Genomic DNA, 20156 nt, shown 5'->3' with positions numbered 1-20156 from the left:
CTCAGACAAACCCACACTGACACATGATCAGAAAGACAGATATAATGTGAGTGACAGCCAACCATGTGACCTGAAGCATTACTATGACTAAAAACAAAACAAAACACAGATTTCCCTTTTTAAAAAAATCAATGGAAACATTTGGAGGAATGTAAACATAGAATTCCACATTTCTATGCATGTGTACAATGTGTGTACTTTCAGTGTCATTGCTGATCTCATCTCAGGACTGTAGGGGCTGTGACACCATCATCTTGACAAACACAACATGGTTATCGGTCATCACCAGTCACATCCCAAGATTTACTTTACTGCACATCTGCAAATATATCCAAACTAAGCTGCTTTCTTTTCCATTTAACAGTCACTAACCCCTCAACGGGACATGATTACACTCATGAACATGACAGACATAAGATATATAAAACCATATAAAAAAAAAAATGTATTCAGTACAGCAGATAATGTCTAGTTTGGGAATTGCATTACTTTTTGCAAATTTTGTTTTGAATGGTATTGTCAGAAATGTGACCTACTGGTATGGAGGACAAGAATTGCATAAACAAATTAATAAATAGCCAAATATTCTGAAATAAATATGTTAATTAAATATATAAATGCAAAATCAAAACATTTTGGTCGATCAAATGCTATTTCTGTATTCTTATATCAATTTATTCATTTCCACATTATTTCAGGATTTCTATTTTTTTATTCATTGATTTATGCCTTTATTTTCAAATAAGTGGATATAAATGGATGTAAGTCAGATTTTGAATCCACAGTAGTTGTGGAAGTGAAAAGGGCACTGTTGGTATTAACTTTAGAAAAGTACATGTATAGAATTGTGCATAAGACTGAATTGCGTGTCAGGACAGCTCAGGTAAACGTGATTCGTTCTCAAACAAAAACATAAAAAGGTTTGAAGGTCCAACTAAAGAATTAAAGATGCTAGTATCAGACAAAACACCCTGACACACTGTCTGTGCTTCACTCCAGCTTCAGCTGTTTTGAGAGGTATGGATCTATGTCGCATAGAATTTTGATCATCTCTGAACTGGCTTCTGCTCCTTTTCTCTGCACCGTGTCAATCAATACTCGAGCTTTATCGGCCCTGTTTGGTGTCGCAACAGCGGCATCCTTTTCATCATGTGTTAACACCGCAGCCCGCAGGAGTTTATCCAGCACTTCTTTGGCAACAGGTTCAGAGACTCTTTGGATGAACTCTGGCCGAACAAACCCCAGCTTCTCAACGGCCGTGTGTCGTGAGACTCCTGAAGCCCCCGCTGCACCATGATCTGGAAGATGAACATAGTACTTGTGCTCAATAATAACACAACAACCACATCTGTACTGCAGCAGCAAATTAAATCACCAATGGTAAAGGTTGCTGATTTGAGAAATGAGACACTGGGACAGTGACATGTGACCATGTGACAGAGCAAAAGTGAATCATCAGAGGAACATTTGAAGCAGTTATGGAATTTGAGTAGTCACTGGTTTTCCTGTCAAACTGCCTCAAGTAGATTTAGCAGTGGGAGAATTTCAGAGCTCCAGGTAGAATAGACATATGTTGACATGTAGATGTATTTACAACAGTTTACATCAATTTCTTACTGGTGTGATACCTACAGGTCCTGGAGCTGTATCCATAGTCCACTTGAAGTCATTTTAAAGGATCTTATTGGCCAATGAGATCCTTTAAAATGACTTAAAGTGGACTATGGAATAAAAAGCAGCGTGAAGCTGATCAAAGGCACCATGGATCAATCAGTGACTACCACTGTTGTGATCCTGATGCTGCAGGTGGGTGGAGTCCTTACCTGGCAGGTGAATTTCACACTTCCAGACAACCTTCCCTGTTTGGTCTCGGACCTCTACGTCGGCTTCTTCTACCTCTGCATTCAGGACGATCTCAAACGTTGGGTGGTAATTTGGTCCATAGTCCAGGTCAAAATTATGTTTCTGAAAACCAGCAGCCACACGGTCACAGACAGCAGACAAATGGTGTCAGGTTGTCAAGTTACTTAAAATCTGAGGTAGGTACTCACCGCAGGCTGGACTAAATGGGCTTTCTCACAGCGAACATTGTAAGGATGACTTGTGGTGAGTTTGCAGCTAGGAGGCTTCATGATGAGCATACTATTGTCCTGCCTTATCTTCACCTGAAGAAAAAGGAAATCAGAGAAATCAGAAAACAGCTCCACAGTAGAGCATCTTCAAGCATAGGTTTATTTTATTAAACAGTGTCTTTTAAAATATCTACCATCATACAGATTATATCACACACACAAACTCTGTAAAACTTAATTTGAAGACCATAGACCTGTGACTCTCTCTGCAATAATTCATGACTGATATGTTAATAAACAGCCAAATTTCTTTGTATTTAGATTTAGATTATAATTATCATTATATAATGTATTTTTTGCATTTAACATGGAAAATAATATTCAGTACAGTGTATGAACCTTCTACAGTAGCCATACATGTGTAATGTCTAAATAAAATCGAAGGGCACAATATGAAAAATGGAAGTCAGGGTAATTAACCAGCAGATGAAAAGATGAATGTACAACTGTTCAGTGGAGAATGGACATTTTTGTTTAGTTAGAAATGTAATTAGAGTTTATTTATTTCTTTTCTGTAGGTTCTGCACAGAGCTGAATCCAACTGGGACTTGCAAGACTTAAAGGGATACGCCAACATTTCTTTTGTGTGTGTCTTGCCTCACTTCCGAGTCCATAACCAGCAGATAGACACCATCCTTTTGACTGTGCGTGCAGTAACAAGGGAGATACGGGCAGAGCTGGTGCAAAGCTAATTAGCTTAGCTCAAACGCTGGAAGTGTATAGGTAGTGTTAGCCTGCCTCCACCTAAAGTCATCAGAGAAACTCTTCAGCAACTCTAAACGGAAACCGGCGGGCCGATCTTCATCTCAGAGCTGACAAAACTCTCCGGTAAGGCATCTTGAGCGGTCAAATGCCGGTAACGGGACGAGATCGGTCAAAACGGAGGGTTCAAGCAAAGACGGTTCATTTTGGTTCAAGCTAGCTACATCGAGGGTAGGTTAGCTTCCTATTTCAAAGTAAAAGCACAAATTCTATCGTCATGGTTTTCTGTATGTAAAGGGAAACGGGTGTTTTATTTTGTGAAAGTAACCAGAAGTGCGTTGGTCACAACGGCTAGCTTGAGTAGTGTCTAATTCGTCCAAACCAAATTGTAAACAGCTGGTATTTAGACAAATTAACGACACACTGCTGATCTAAACGGCTACTGTCTCACCTAAACATGTTTGAAATGTCGATAAAGTGACATACTTACAGAGCTTAGAGCTAAAATGAAATCAGCTTCTGACTGCTGATTTTGGCTATGCATTTCCAGCGTTTGAGCTAAGCTAATTACGGGCGTATCTCCCTTGTTACTGCACGCACAGTCGAAAGGATGGTGTCTATCTGCTTGTCATGGACTCGGGAGTGAGACAAGACACGAAAAAAAATGTTGGCGTATCCCTTTAAATTACTTTGCATACCAGAGTAGCCTGTTAACTCCACAGTTTTCCTTTTGCTTGGATATCACTGTAAAAGGATTGTGCGCTACAGAGTGCACTGGAACAAAACTACACATTTTGCATCATCGTTATTTTACTGCTTGAAAATCGAATCGTAACTGACGTGTCCCCAAAATGACAAAGCACAGGCTCACTACTGCTCCTCTCCTGATACCTGTGGTGATCTGTGTTAGCAGTGCAGAGCTGCATGCTATACAGCCCTTCTCTCCCCCATTATTGAACATTCATTTTTAATTTCTATTTGTTTTGTTTTTTGGAATATAAATCCAAAGTCAGGATATTGTCAGCCCTAACACACAACAGTGTGTTGTCTATAAAATGACTTAAAAAATACCACTCTTTGGAGAAGTAGCACATGATCTGATTGATAATGGTGATAATGGTGAGTCTGGACTGAGAGTGAAGCTGTGTGGTTTCCTCCATCTTTACCTCTTCCAGGTTGACGTTGGCTGGCAGGAGATGAACATAGACGCTCTGCCTCCGTGCCATTGGTGCTAGGAACAGCAACACCTGTCCGTTGATCTCTTTGATGTTGTTCCAGAACCTCCATAAATATTCCAAAGCCCAGACCAGGCCGAAGGAGGAGAGATGAGGGACTTTGACAATGACGTGTGTGTCTGTGATCTGGTGTGGTGTCATGATGCTGGTTCCATCCTCTGTAACGTGGGCGGCCAACAGCAGGCCTGAGGAAGAAGCTGGGAAGACACCGACTGAAGGTAATGAAAGATCATCCCCAAATGACCAAATCTGATTACTTTAGTGCCTTCCTGATTTTCCACAAAAGCACCACTAGTTAGCAAAAATACAAGGATTTGATGAGCCGATTGAGATGAAGGCAGGAAAATGGGAAGCAATATTTGGTCTAAACCTGGACAGGTGCCGTGACCTGAGTCTCTGAACAGACTCATGAGTTAGAGATATTATTTAAAGGTCCCATATTATGAAAAACAGGTTTTTTCTGGTCTCTACATACATAAACTGATCCTCCCTGAGCCTACCAACTCCTAGAATGAGGAAAGTAAACGGGTCCTGCATCGACTCTGCAGCCCACTGACTGGTAAAACGGTGCTAAAACAGGCTGTTCAGACTCAGCTCCTGTGGTGATGTCACAACGGGAGTGAGTCCGCCCCCTCAGCGCGATAAAACGCCCACCACGTCTATTTCTATGGCTGCAGTGCACAGCAAGAAACTCCTGAGCTAAATCAATGAAATACCGACCAATTTTAAGTCTTAAAGTGGTAATAATCTTTGCCGTGTACAGTAACCATGTTACTTAAAGGTGCAGGCACAGAAACAGCTTGTTCTCAGAAGAGCTCATTTGAGCGACTTCTAGACAGCCGACATTCAGGACCACGGATCAGTTTGGGGCAATACATTTCGAATACAGTGTAGTTGGACGTCTGACAGCTGAGTGAAATTGAGTAAAAAGAGTAGGCTATAATATGGGATCTTTAAATATCCTCATTACTTTTCAGTGATCTTGTAAAGTAGACCCTGGTGGATGTAAAATGTAGTTTCTTTCAAACACTGTAACACTGTCCAGTTGATAATTAACAGTGTAGAAAGTGAACAAAAACAAAAGCTTGACGCTTTGCTCACCAGGCGCTGCGTCACAGAGTGGGAGGTGGAGCTCACTGATGGCTTCGTCAGGACACTCGATGTTGAACAGTGGCCCTGCTGGTGTCTTGAAAATGGCCTCTAGGCCGAAGACATCCCATTGGATAGTCCTGTAGAGCAGCTCCGCCTCCTCATCCATAACAAACACCAGGCCAGTGTAAGAACACTGGAACTTCCCCTGACCAGGACACTTGAACCTGCAGGAGACAGAAGGCTGGATGAGCACAAGTGACCCGTCCAAAACTGGAATAAAACAAGTTTGAAGTTTGGTCAAAGGAGACAAACATAAGACCAAACAATCAAAAGATTAAACACAGTTGTTCAGCTGACTGATGCAGCTCTGCTGATGTCTTCACAAAATGATGTCACTTGACACAATAAGCCAGTGGGCACTAAGGAGAGAGAGGGGTAGAGGAGCCATCCATGAGACAGCACCACTGTACAGATCACATCTGGAGGAAGAAGGAGGGACTAAGCTGAAAACAGTGTTAAGTGATATTTTATATGTTTACCTGAATGTGACTTTGGAACCTTCAGTTCTCAGTTCAGGTACGAAGCTGGATGGAGGCTGTGATTCAGAGAGAGACTACATGAAATAACCAAGTGGTGTTGAGTGAAACAAACAAATGTTCTCAGTCCAGACTGAACTGAAGAGTGTGAGTGGACTGATGCTGTGTCACAGATAACTGACTGTAGAGGATGTGGCTGGGCATTATATCCTGATATAAGTCAATATCTCATTGAAAACTAAAGTGTAACTTAATTACATCATATTGCTAACATAAAAATACAGAGTGAAGTTTATACAGAATAAAGAACACGGTTTGGTGTTTAAAAAGATGTAGGCGATTGATGAAGTTTGGCTTTGTGTAGTCCTCCTTCTACTAATGAACAGCACATCTGTCAAGCGCTGTAGTTGAACCAAATTCTAAACTCTGACTCAGTTTCTATGCCAAAGACCTTTCTGTCAGTTTCACCATGCAAAGGGGGGAGGGACTTCCCAGCTGCAGGGCTTATGAGACAGAGTCTTGAAATATTTGCTTGCTGTGTGTTGAGCCCTTAAACGTGACATACTGGTTTTTCTCTCACCTCCATCAGCTTGGCGTCTTCCTCAGACGTCGTCATCTTGGCGCCTTCCTCAGACATTGTCAGCTCGGTGTCTTCCTCAGATACTGTCGGCTTTGTGTCGCCCTCAGACACTTTCAGTTTTGTTTCTGCTGTGATTGGGTTCAGTTTGACATCAGAGACCGCTGACGGGAGGAGGAGGAGGAGAACAGCAGATTATGGGAATCATCATTTCACTTTCTTCACAATTAACACTAACTGAGCAGCAATAAACTCTGCCAGTAACACAAACTCCAGCTATTGGAAATGAGACATTACACTGACTGACTGCATAATGTCAGCATGTGACGGTGAAAGTTCAGGTTACAACAGCACTGAAAGTTAACTAATACAGCTATTGGAACAGCTAAAACAGACACAATACTGCAGTCAACCGTCTCTCATGAAGATTATAACGCTCAGTTTGTAATAAAATTGTTTTGTGCAGTTGTTATTTCACCTCTGTGATGGTTTTGCATCAGCAGTGTGTGCAGCTGTTACCATGTCTCTTTCATTTCCACTTCATTGATATAAAAAACAGTGGACTCTATATGGTGAGTGTCCCTATGGGCAGTGTGGGCACATCAGTCTCCTTGTGGGACTCACTGGAATCACTTTCTTGGTTTGAGTCCCATCTTACTCGCTGTTCCTACACCATCACAAGGACTTACCTTGAATGAACCAATCACTGATCATCATTGCTTTGTGTTTTTATCACTATAATAGTAACAAAAAATATAAAATTCTCCTCATCATGCTCAGCTGACAAAGTCTCTTGATCTTCTTCCGGATGTGTCACGTGCTGCTGAACTGATACATTCATATAGCCTATAATAGGATATACTGTAGCATGACTCTGTCCAGTACACACATGTTCCTACTTGAAAGATTAAGTTTCATCCAAGCAAACACAACCTGCAGCTGTTTCAGATCTGAGCAGGTGTTTTGAACTGGATGGTTATTTACAGTACTGTACACAATACCACCGGAAATCTGCCTGTGAAAGAAAACAAGCATCCCCAAATACACCATTTTGATATTAAAGATCGATTTAGAATTTATAATTTTGAGTTTTTATCTCGCAATTTCTCATAATTATAACTTATCCAGTGTATGTACGGTATGTCTTATCTTTCACTTTCGGGAACGGACCCCCCTCCGCTTCAGGCTCAAAGGAGAAGCAGTTCACACCTCCTACTCACTCCCATCTAACATTGCATTAGCTACAAGTTACAAATAAAGCAAGTAAAACATCGACAAACTGACATAACTTCATACTGCATGATTATACAGTACAATATCCACACGATCATTTCGTTTTAGTTTTCAAACACAACACAAACCTGATGAGGAAGTAGGACCGACAGAGTGTTTGACTGTTGCTCCGCTGGTTCACGAGGGGGGAGTCACAACTAAAGCACTGGAATAAGAGAGTAACGACACTCCCATTGAGTCCCATGGTAAACCTCATGCGCCCCGAGTGGCAGGATATGGGTATTGCAAAAGTGCCCAGAAAACCCATTCACTCCAATTAGCCTATGTGTTGCCAACTTGCTTGTAAATTGATGAAAACGGCCATGTTTTTGTTTTTAGGTGTCTTGGTCACATCAAATCATACCTATAATTTGTTTATTACAAAATGTGGATTGAAACATTAATGTAGACAAATGTTTTTCGGGTTTTTTTTTTTTTTTTTTTTTTTCTTATTCACCAATGCAGACATGTCAGTTCTTGGGCACTTTTGCAATACCCATATTCCGCCATCATGAGGCGCTTCCATTGAACCAATGTGTGTCGTTACTCTCTTATTCCCCAGCACTCTAGTTTCACTTTCAACGAAACAAGAGCACATAGTTCTGTTGTGTTGTTTTGGATTGGATTGGATTGGATTGTACTTTATTGTCCCAAAGGGAAATTTGTTTTGGGCTCGGAGCCACTGCATACACAAGACACAAGACACAAGACAATACATACAAGACATCCATACAAAATACTTTCACACCTTTAACACGCATTCAAGACAGTGAAGGGTGCTTCCACTCTATTACAAATAGGTCATCAGTCATCAAATAGGTCAGTAAAAACAGTCTGTAGAACTGATCAGATCAGCAGCTCTTTAAGTTAAAGTGCTATGTGCGCTGTGGTTCAGATCAGCAGCTCTCTAACAGCTATGAAAGATTTAATCAACAATTGGAATAGCCTACATATTATTTTTCTCATACCTTCTGTGTCAAACACTATCAAAAGTGAGACTGCATCTATTCTATAAAGGTCAAACCAAAGGTAGCTGAAGCCAGGCCACACTCATTCCACAGGTAGATTGTACCTATGAGGAGGAGACAGTGTTTTCACTCACAGCTTTTGTCAATGGAAGCTTTCATCTCCTTGTCGTTGAGCCTGCAGGAACAAACACAGTCACAACAGTTAGAATCTGTTCCCACCCTTTTCTAATTTGCTTCAGTGCTGCAAATCTCTGAAGCTTGAAAAGCTCATTTTCAGGTTGGTTTTCCCAGTAATATAACCTCAGACATCTGCTTTGTTTTATTTGCTCGGATCATGATGATACGAGGGCATGTTGGTGGATGCAGTCATGGATTATGAATTTTTTGGGGAGAAAGGATTCACAGGAAAATTACAGGAAATATTGGATCTTTGGTCTGATACTAACTAGTTTTAGTACAACGCTGTTGAAAGGCTGATGGACTGAGTACACCTCCCTACCAACCTCAGAATCTCCAGTCTATAGTCTGGACTCTCCACAAATCCACACAGCTCCTCAAGGTCTGAATCCTGCAGGTCGTTGTGTTCCAGGTCCAGCTGTCTCAGATGGAAGGGGTTGGACTTCAGAGCCGAGACCAGAGAAGCACAGCTGGTCTTTGACAACTTGCAGTTCCTTAGCCTGAATACAGAATAAGACATGCAGATAGAATAAGACATGCAGATAAACAATGATATTGTGGAGTGATTCAAGATCTTAAGATATGTTCAGTTGTAGGATAAAGATAGACTTTGAGACAGACAACAGTAACTCTTGGTGAACATACCCCAGAATCTCCAGTCTACAACCAGGACTCCCCAGGAAACCACACAGCTCCTCAAGGTCTGAATCCTGCAGGGTGTTGCGTTCCAGGTCCAGTTGTCTCAGATGGAAGGGGTTGGACTTCAGAGCTGAGACCAGAGAAGCACAGCTGGTCTTTGAAAACCTGCAGTTCATCAGCCTGAATACAGAATAAGACATGCAGATAAACAATGATATTGCGGATCATCATAAAGTCAACCGTTCACAGACATCATCCAGATCACAATATTCATACAGTTCCTCATGTCAACACAGCGTCACCACATGCTGATGACCTCGGATCAGACTAAGAATTGATTTCAGCAGTGTTATTCATGGGTAAAAGTTAACTTCAAAGATCCAGTATGATCCTCTATTATTTTTCTTTATCATTGAAATGAGCTGGAACTGGATAATTATCCTCAGTCTGAGAGAAAAACCTAGATATAGGCTACAAGACAACAATTGAAAACGTTACAGTTTCATTAAATCAAAGTGGACCAATTCAAGATCTTAAGATGTGTTCAGTTGTAGGATAAAGATAGACTTGAGACAGACAACAGTAACTGTTGGTGAACTTACCCCAGAATCTCCAGTCTACAATCAGGACTCCCCAGGAAACCACATAGCTCATTCATGCTTGAATCCTGCAGGGTGTTTTCACTCAGGTCCAGCTCTCTCAGATGAGAGGGATTAGACTTGAGAGCTGAGGCCAGAGAGACAGAGCTTATCTCTGTCAACCAGCAGTTCCACAATCTGAATTGAGAGAAAAAAAAACATTTATTCTTTAAAGGTGCAGTCCTAATCAAGTAAAGAGGTCTTGCTTTCTGGTCTTAGTCTCGATCCAGTCCAGATCAGCACAAGAAATCCAAAACTAAACACGTATTGATGAAGATCAGAAAAATGGGCTAAATAACTAATCTTACATCTCACACCAAAAATAAATTCTGGACTCAAAATAACTCGCTGGAAAGGATGGATCCGACGTAGAGTTGTCTTTTATTTTCTTTAACAAGAAAGCAAACAAAGTTCAACCCGAGCCACTTACAGATACAAAGTTCGAAAAGAAAAGTAACAAAGTATCAGGCTTCATGCAAAGCAAAACCCCAAGACATGCATCAAGGAGTAGTTAAGTGACTGACTCCTTACCAAAAGTTGAAGGCTTATATAGGCCTAGGTCTATTCCCAAGTCGATTCACCACGACTGTTCTCTGAGAGCTCCAATTCCCCTCATCTCCATCCTCACTGACCTAACACTATCAGTTGGGAGACGAGGGGATGGCAACTTCCCTCACAGACCCTGCATAATAATGTGAACCTGCTTGCTAGTTGACCTCTTATCTACCCCTCTCTCTCTCTGGCTGCACATAAGCAGTTGGCTGATCTTTAAGTCACAAAACATACTCCTTTCAATTAGATATACAGAACAAAACATTATATAATCATTTGTGATCATTTAAGATGATCAACATTAAATCTTAAACTAATAGATACATAATGAGTATATGTCTTTTTTAATAGTAGCATAATATTGTCTTTCAGCATTATCCTATTACAAACTTTCATGTCATTTATGATGAAAAATACCACAACAGTATCAACCAAGACGGTATTTATTTGCCTTCAGATGATGGAGGGCATTACTGATAAGGAAGGTTTCTGCACTTGTCTTGACCTTGTCTTGGCCCATTCGGCCCAGTTGGGCATAGCCAGAGGAAATTTCATTGAGACACCTCTTTGTGGGTCTACCACCACTAGGAACAAAAATCAGACATGGTTGGTATGAAAACCGAATGGCAAGTCAGATTAAGGGTCTGGGCATGTCCATCTCAGTTTCTAAGAGTTAGATACATGGAACATGACCTCTTGGAGCCAGATTTGGTGCCGCATACCAACAAAATAAAGTTGGGCTCCACACACATCACTGGCTCTGGTATTAAAGCCCTGAAGAGGGGCTGCCCAGGGTGAGAGGATGCTTAGCAGGTGAACTGAACTGGCCTGAGATGGAAGGATAATTCTATTATAGGGGAGAAATGAAACAACCACAATTTAAAATGCAGCTGATGGATTAAATCACAGTGAATGGATTCAAATTCTCTGCGGAGACAACATATGTACAATTGTGGGATAAAGATGCAGATCCACAATCAGTGAACTGACCCCAGACTCTCCAGTCTACAGTCTGGGCTCTTCAGAAATTCACAAAGGATTTTCACTCCTGAGTCCTGCAGGTCGTTATGACTCAGGTCCAGGCGTCTGAGATGGGAGGGATTGGACTCTAGAGCTGAGGCCAAGGAAGAAAAGCTGTTCTCTGTAAAACTGCAGGACTCCAATCTGAAAAGAGAATAAAATATTTACATGAAGTCATTGGCAAGCCAATCCAATATATGTTCTAATAAATTATCTTTTCTCTAAAATGAGTAGAGCAGAGGTCACTTATATAGTTTCCACTTTTGTCTCAATACAGCTCTTACTTTCCTCAAAATGAGAAAAAGAATATTTTAACAGTACTTTAGATCACACAACTTTCATTTTTTAATCAGGTATGGGAGGCTTAGGATCTGATTACCAGTACCAGATTCACTTTCAATTCACAAAGGCAGATGGAGTAGACTATCTGGGCAATTCCAAAAATGGAATTCAGCCTGATCAAAACATACCCAAATAAAAAATCTAATTTTAAATATTAACACCACTCCAACTTGCCAGTACAGTACAGTATGATGCTGTGTAAACCTTTGAGACAAACTGTATGTAAAAATGGGCTATAGCCTATATCAACTTGCCTCACCCTGCCTTATGTAATATTTAATATCTGAGTGTCAGCTTATGCCACAGCTGTGGGGTGTGCTGCCCCTGGAGGAAAGTAGCAGCCATTTTTTACCAGCCTGCTACCTGTTTGTGAGCGGGACACTATTTTTGTAAGCCCTGCACAAGTGCCTATCAATCCTGCTGATTGCCATCCAATATGTAAAGGATTCCTACCATGTGTGTGTGTGTGCTTGCGTGCGTGTATCATCTCATCCAACTCACCCCAGCACCTCCAGTCTACAGTTTGTACTCGTCAGTCCAGATGACAGCATCTTAACTTCTGAGTCCTGGAGTTTGTTTCCACTCAGGTCCAGCTCTCTCAGATGGGAGGGGTTGGACTTCAGAGCCGAGGCGATGACTTCACAGTGAGTGTCTGAGAGTCCGCAGCGAGCAAGTCTGTGATTGTAATAAAGATAATTAACATCTGCCCTTGACATTTTTGGTTCAACTCATCTTGAATTACTGCATTTGAGGTAAGACAATTAGTTCTCATTACGCTCATATCTACTGATCAATAATTAAAATGATCATGTCTGGACTCACCGAGCCTTTCTGCAGTTCCTCACAGCCGGGATCAGTCTCCATCGTCCCGGATCTGTTGTGTTGTAGGACTTCTTCAGGTCCAGTTCATCTAGAACCTCCTCTGACATCTGCAGCATGTAGGCCAGAGCTGAGCACTGGATCAGAGAGAGCTTCTTCTCTGATTTGTTCTCTGACTTCAGGAACTCCTGGATTTCATGATTAAGAGAGAGATCGTTCATCTCCATGAGACAGTGGAAGATGTTGATGCTTCTGTCAGGAGAGATAAAAAGTGGGTCCTTCTTCCTCAAGTTGTTGGTGACTCTTTGGATGGTTTCTGGACGGTTGTCTGCCTGACCCAGCAGAACTCCTAAGAGCTTTTGGTTGGACTCCAGAGAGAGGCCATGAAGGAAGCGAACAAAGAGGTCCAGATGACCATTTTTACTTTTGAGGGATTTCTCCATAGATGTCATCAGGAAGACATCCAGAGATAAATGATCATGTTTTTTCCCCAGGAACTTCTTGAGGACATCTGTGTTGCTGTTGGTGAAACAGTGGAACATGTAGACTGCAGCCAGGAACTCCTGAACACTCAGATGAACGAAGCAGTAGACTGTTTGCTGGAAGATCACGCTCTCTGTTTTGAAGATCTCAGTACAAACTCCTGAGTACACCAAGGCCTCTGTGACATCCAGACCACACTGCTCCAGGTCTTCTTGGTAGAACATGATGTTTCCTTCCTCCAGCTGTTCAAACGCCAGCCTCCCCAGCTTCAGAAGAACTTCCCTGTCGGCCTCAATCAGCTCCTGTGGACTCATCTCTTGTCCCTCATCGTACTTGTTCTTCTTCCTCTTTGTCTGGACCAGCAGGAAGTGTGAGAACAGGTCAGTTAGGGTCTGTGGCAGCTCTCCTCCCTTGTCCTTAGACATCATGTACTCCAGGACGATAGCAGTGATCCAGCAGAAGACTGGGACTTGACACATGATGTGGAGACTCCTGGACGTCTTCATGTGTGAGATGATTGTGCTGGACTGATCTTCATCACTGGACCTCCTCCTGAAGTACTCCTCCTTCTGAGGGTCGGTGAAGCCTCGGACCTCTGTGACCCTGTCAACACATGTAGGAGGGATCTGATTGGCTGCTGCAGGTCTGGAGGTGATCCAGACCAGAGCCGAGGGAAGCAGATTCCCCTGGATGAGGTTTGTCAGCAGCACGTTGACTGATGACGTCTGTGTGACATCAGACACAACCTCCCTGTTGTTGAAGTCCAGCGACAGTCGGCTCTCATCCAGGCCGTCAAAGATGAAGAGAAGTTTACAGACAGCCAGCTGCTCTGCTGTGACCTTCTGTAATGTTGGATGGAAAACATGGAGCAGGTCGAGAAGACTAAACCGCTTATCTCTGATCAGGTTCAGCTCCCTGAACGAAAGCAGAACCAGCAGACTGACATCTTGGTTCTCCAAGCCCTCGGCCCAGTCCAGGGTGAACTTCTGCACCGAGAAGGTTTTTCCAACGCCAGCGACGCCGTTGGTCAGAACCACTCTGATGTATTGGCTCTGCTGGTCAGGGAAGTCTTTAAAGATGTCGTTGCACTTGATTGGAGTGTCATGGAGGGTCTTCTTCTTGGACGTTGTCTCCAGCTGTCTCACCTCATGTTGGGTATTGACCTCTTCACTCTGTCCCTCTGTGATGTAGAGCTCAGTGTAGATCCTGTTGAGGGGGGTTCCACTTCCTGTTCCCTCAGTTCCTTCAGTCACTTGTTCACATCTGCTCCTCAGACTGATTTTATGTTGATGTAAAACCTCCTGCAGACCACCATCTGCTGGGGGAAGAGATGTCAGAATGAAGAAAGAGAATCTGAGACTCTGCTGATTGTTAAAGACATTATTATAGAATTAACCCTTTGATGCACAACATGGGTCTAAAGTGACCCGAGTGAGTTTTTTTGTGCTATATCTTTGCGAAAAATGTATTTCATCATATAGAATTCCAGGTATTCCTCAATTAACTTGTTTTTGATCATAATACATCCTTATTTTATTTTTTACTTTTTCACTTTTTTAATAAAAACACATTTTGTATCACTACCCCTCTAATGCGCAACATGGGTCTAAAATGACCCACATTCATTTCCAATGTGATTTCATGCTGAGTGATAGTTTCTTTGCTGTAACTTTTGAAATCTATCTATTTTATGATTGAATGTTCCAAGTATTATTTAATATATAGTTTTTTATTAGTGGGGTCATTATTTCCATTTTTCATTTCTTACTTGTGAACAAAAATGAACAAAAATGTCTCAGTGAGTGGACCAGTTGAAAAAACAAGTATAGCAAGAATACTTTAATTTTAGCATTCCCTCACTATCTATACCAACAACAGACCATTGTTTCCTTGATTACAATAAGGACTAGTCATTACTTGTCCTTTTTCCCCATTAATAGCTCTGTTGACATATTCTACTGTGGTCAACAGCTAGCCATAGTTTATTCTATCTGAGTAGGCTATTTCAATGGTATATCTTTGAAATCACTGCACAGTATTTATCATTTTCTTCAGTAAATATTCTTTTTTAAGCACATATAATCATATTTACTTGTTTTACAATTATTCCAATTTACCTAAAGAAACATTTGATGACTCATTAAAGATAACTGTGCATAATTGATAAGGTTTTAGTTACCTTGAATAAGTAGCTACATTACTTGTCATAAAGGGAAATACCTTAATATTAGCAAGTTAGCTAACTGTTAACATGATGACATGTTCTAGCTGGTGACAACAATAGAATAATATTCTATTGTAGACACCAGCTAGAACATGTCAACAGCTACCTAGCTAGCTAGCTGGTGACATGTTCTACTGTAGTTAACTAATACAGTAGTGTAGAAATGTCAACTGCTAGCTAGCTAAATGGTCCACTCTCTGAGACTTTTTGTCTATTTGTTCATAAAATAAGAAAGTAAAAATGGAAATAACACCCTGTACTAATTAAAAACAAGATATTCAAATGATACTTGGAGGATTAAAATATATTGATTTTAAAAGATACCACAAAGAAACACTCACCCAGCATGAATTCACATGGAAAATGAATGCGGGTCATTTTAGACCCATGTTGCGCATTAGAGGGGGTGTGCATATGTTGTGCATCAAAGGGTTAAAGACAAACTCAACACTAAAGGACTAAACAGAAGACAAACAATTCACAAATGATGACAACAGTGGACAGATGATGAATCTTACCTTCTCCGGTGCTGCTCTGACTGGCTGTCTGTGGTCCAGGCCTTGATCTGGCTCTGGTAGAGACTGGATCCTTCAGGTCGTCTTCAGAGCAGCTGTCCTGCTCAGAAACAGAAAGACTCCTTTTCTGCCCCCTATGGACACAAAGAATTTAGAAAAAACCCTCTGACAAGATGCTGAAAGACTTTTAAGAATAGAAGTCACTGGAATTCTTTTGCATAATGGTGTTATCTTGTGTCCAGTGACTTGAGTTACAGTTGTATTCACATAGAGAACAGTGGAGCTGCACGACATGCAAAAACGCATTCAGTCTGTTTTGCATGCAGTAGAGAGTGGGTCTTACTGAGGGTCTGAGGGTTGAGGATCTCTGAAGCCTACAGGAAGATCTTTGGAGTGGTCACTCGCCACAGATTTTTGGTAGGAAGTTGGAGACTCTGCTCTGTTCAGCTCTTCCTCCAACCCACTCATGTCTTCTGAACTAAGAGTTAAACCTGTGACACTGGAAACACAGAATGATCAATGTTACCCGTTCTTCACTTCTGAGGTAAGCAGTGTGTTATTTAAGGATTCTACATTTATTCTTTTCTGCATTTCAGTGTCCATTTATTAATTATATCGATCTTCCTCGCTCAGTCTAAAGCTGTGTTGGTTATAACAGTGACGTCTGTCTTGACTGCTACTAAGTTCCAGTGTTCTTGTGATTTTTCTTGTGATTTTGAATAAACCCTGGTTTCTTTGCATGCAGCAGAGTCACAGCACACAGAAGAGACATCCTCTGTTCTGGGTGAGGTGCTGTCTCCTACATACAGAAACAGAATGTGCAGCTTGATTGTGAACTGAGCTGTAACAGCTCCTGTATAGGCTACATGAGCACAGAGAAACCAGCCGACAATGAGCAGGCTGCAAAACAATGTAGGCTAAAAAAATCTTACATCAGGGGCAGGGCTATGGCATGCACCTTATTATTATAAATCATCATTACCATCAAAACTCCCAGCCTGATAGCATTTGCATGCTGCTATTCTCTCCCTCTCTCTTCTCTCTCCTTCCTCTGCCTCTCCGTTCCTCCATCACTCCTCACAGCTCAGCCCACAGAGCCTGGGCAACACTTCCTGTTAAAGGAGACTTGGCTTGTGGATCAGTAGAGGTGACTGTTTGATTTAATGTAACCATGGCTTGCTCAAACAGTCACTAGATTTGTTTCTTATTGCTTTACAGAATAAAAGATAAATGCACCCAGAAAGTCGGAAAAATAAAAATCTGACAGAGGTTTATAGATATATGATTGTAACCTTGGACCATACCCCATAGTTTCATGATTTGGGGGATTCATAAATGGATACATTTTTATAAATTACTGTACTTTCATTGAAATCCTGGCAAGAGAAGTCAAAGATCAGGGTAACTTTCTGGTGCAATTGTGGAACAGAACCCCACTTTCCTTCAGCCTACGCTACAGAAACTCACAAATGGAAAATTACCAGTACAATGCAGGGAAGAGATTGATAACGTCAGTTTTCATGGCAACTTTAGAAGTCAATGAGCTCTTTGGACTGAGTGATGGGTAATACATTCACAGCAGGCGCAAAGTTGGACTCCAACATTCAACATCTAAGGCCAACGTCACTGATGTGCTGTATAACATGGACAGCTGATGTTGAGTTCTTGTTGGGTTATGTTATGTTGTAAAAGACCCCAAATATAATGTAAAAAATAATAAATTAACCTCATTTTAATTTCTAACCAAAATTAATCATCTATGTGTCATTGTGAGTCCGACACTGTTCTGATGTTACACTGATGTCCAGTACATTATACTTTTCTGTTGCTGTATAGTTACACAAGTCTCTCTGCTCTGCTCTGCTCGGTCCAGACTGAGGAGTGTACCCTGATGGTCAGATCCAGACCACAACCATCTGAGTGACACATTTTTCATGTAGTGTTCTGAGTTTTAGTTGTTTTGTTGTTCAGTTCCTGTGATGTTGTTCAGATTTACACAGGACTTATCATCCACAACCAATGAACCACAGATACAATTACTGCGTTTATTAAGTTGTGAATAAGTGACACTGAAGCTGTACAACTACTACATTTTAATCAACTTTAATGCATGTTCTGTCTATATTCTCATTTCCCTTTCTCCTCTCTGCTGTCAGCCTTCAAAAACAGACACTGAAAGTTTGCTGAGAGTTTGTGGATCACTTTCACTTTGTAGCGGCAGGTTCATTACAGAGGGCTGCAGGATCATCTTTGGACACACAAACACTTGTCTTCTTTGAGACAAACTGGTTGTAAAAATGAGCTGTACAAATAAAATTGCCTTGCCTTGCCTTCTTGTTCAGTCAGTGTGAGTGGCAAATCTTTAACACCGGCTGTGAACTCACTAACACAGGAAGTAAGTCCATCAGGAAACAAACACAACTGCATACAAAGAGCCGTATGTCACATGACTTTAAGGGGGTGTGTGTGTATGACAGACAGAGACAGAGAGCTTCTTAACCCCTGAGGCCTCTAGGGACCCAAAAGGGTCCCTTTTGAAATTCGTATTTTTTTGATCCTCAATATCTCAGTCAGTTTTAAAGCAAATTTAATGAAATTTCCCAAGAATGTTTATTTTATGATGCTTTTTAATATTCCAAATCCCCACCTTTGTAAAGTCTATAGAATAGGAGATACACCTATTAGTTACGTAGGTATCCCCGGGCCCAAACGGGTCCCCATTGACTCCCATTAAAACCACTCATTTTCGATACACTGTAATCCTGACATATTATAATGCTTTTTCCATGAAAACCTAATAAATCTAAACTTTTGGCTTCAAAATAAAGGAAAAATAGGTTGTGGGTCAGGTGACCCCCCTAAACCCCCATAGAACCAGGCCTCCATTGAGACCTTGATTCCTGGTTTCTTACCTTGCAGATTGCACTGCAATAAAAAAAGCTGAAAACCATAAAAATGGTTTTGGTGTGTGGAGACTGATGGTAAAGACTGGTGTGAAAGTGGATGAGAAAATATCTTGTCGGTGTGTGTGTCGGTGTGTGTGCAAAGTTGGAATCATAATAAAATAGCTAAATGGGCTTTGTTTATATTGTAAGGCAGATCACAGTAGTTGAGATTAGGTGATACTGTTCTGTTACGTGCTGCTGAGCGTAGTGAGTGATTGGGTGTGGGAAGTCACGTGGGCGGGCATGAGTACGTGACCAGATTCCCCTATTGTTTATGTTTTAGTCTAGAGTTGGATGTTGAACGGTACCCACGGCTTAACTGCACGGACACGCTAGCTCGCTGTCTGTGCCCGAGCTAGGGGCCACAACCCAACACAAAGTTATTTCCATTGATGCTCGCATTCTGTACAACTTACCGACTGTTCAGTAAAGGCTGCAAACGAAGATCCCTTGTTGTGTTACTTTCCACCCACGCACGGAGAACACCACAAAGTCCAAGCACAACAACTGGCGTCAGAAGCGGGATTTAATGTGGACTTTTACAACAGTGAGTACATCCAGCTGATGAAGAGGAGAGCTAATAAACGCTAACTAAAACGGCCGGAGCTAGCGAATGCTAACGGGAGCTAATAAACATTAACTGAAGTGGCCGGAGCTAGCGAATGCTAACAGAAGCTAACGGGAGCTAATCGGCGCTAGCTGGAGTGGTCGGAGCTAGCGAATGCTAACAGAAGCTAACGGGAGCTAATCGGCGCTATCTGGAGTGGTCGGAGCTAGCGAATGCTAACGGGAGCTCACTGGGACTTGCATGATCCGGCGAACGGCAACACGAGCCACTGTCAGGACACTGCTGTTTGCTAGCTGTGGTTATCCATCATAAAGGGAGCTCAGACAATCACATTAGAATTTCCAATTCAGTTCAATTGACCACATCATAATATAATATAGGTCCAGTGTTCCCTATGCTCATGGAGATTAGAGATAGAAAACGCCTTTCTTCAACAGTCAGAGAAGTGCACAGCTCTTATCAAGGCTGCCACTTGGGTCCTTTTTTAAAAATCAAACAAGTACTGCTGTAACTTTTTATAATCTTAAATACTCACAAATGAAACTAACTCCAAAGCTTTTTTGGTGCATTTTTCCCCATAAAACTGATGTTTTTTAGCTGCTTGCATTTGTGTGTCAACACGTCTGTTGAAGTTCATGTTTGATCCTAAATTCAAGGTAACCTTTAAACCTTTCAGTTTACCTTGTGCATAATTAAATGTCAAATAACGTGTGGGCAGTC

The 20156-nt window shown here is 41.5% G+C and overlaps 1 protein-coding gene across 2 annotated transcripts; it reads right to left on the bottom strand.

Annotated features, from left to right (window-relative positions):
* Positions 1–28: 28 nt before the first annotated feature.
* Positions 29–16413, bottom strand: LOC311008236 (uncharacterized protein). Of its 2 annotated transcripts, none has more exons than XM_084001718.1 (16): positions 16267–16413; positions 15927–16057; positions 12705–14499; positions 12384–12557; positions 11511–11684; positions 9933–10106; positions 9337–9510; positions 9018–9191; positions 8649–8689; positions 6278–6438; positions 5701–5756; positions 5171–5385; positions 4001–4281; positions 2052–2165; positions 1824–1965; positions 29–1298 (listed from the first exon to the last, which is right to left on the bottom strand). In XM_084001718.1, the coding sequence occupies exons 1-16, from the start codon at positions 16389–16391 to the stop codon at positions 991–993; spliced, it is 4239 nt and encodes a 1412-aa protein (XP_083857844.1). In that variant the 5' UTR covers positions 16392–16413; the 3' UTR covers positions 29–990. The 2 variants fall into 2 exon arrangements, with proteins under 2 accessions (XP_083857844.1, XP_083857845.1); XM_084001719.1 differs by having other exon boundaries at positions 4001–4266.
* Positions 16414–20156: the final 3743 nt, after the last annotated feature.

This window comes from Trachurus trachurus, assembly GCF_905171665.1.
Source record: "Trachurus trachurus genome assembly, chromosome: 3".
Taxonomy (NCBI): domain Eukaryota; kingdom Metazoa; phylum Chordata; class Actinopteri; order Carangiformes; family Carangidae; genus Trachurus; species Trachurus trachurus.
Note: the sequence above shows the minus strand (reverse complement) of the source record. Positions and strands in the feature narration are given on the sequence as shown.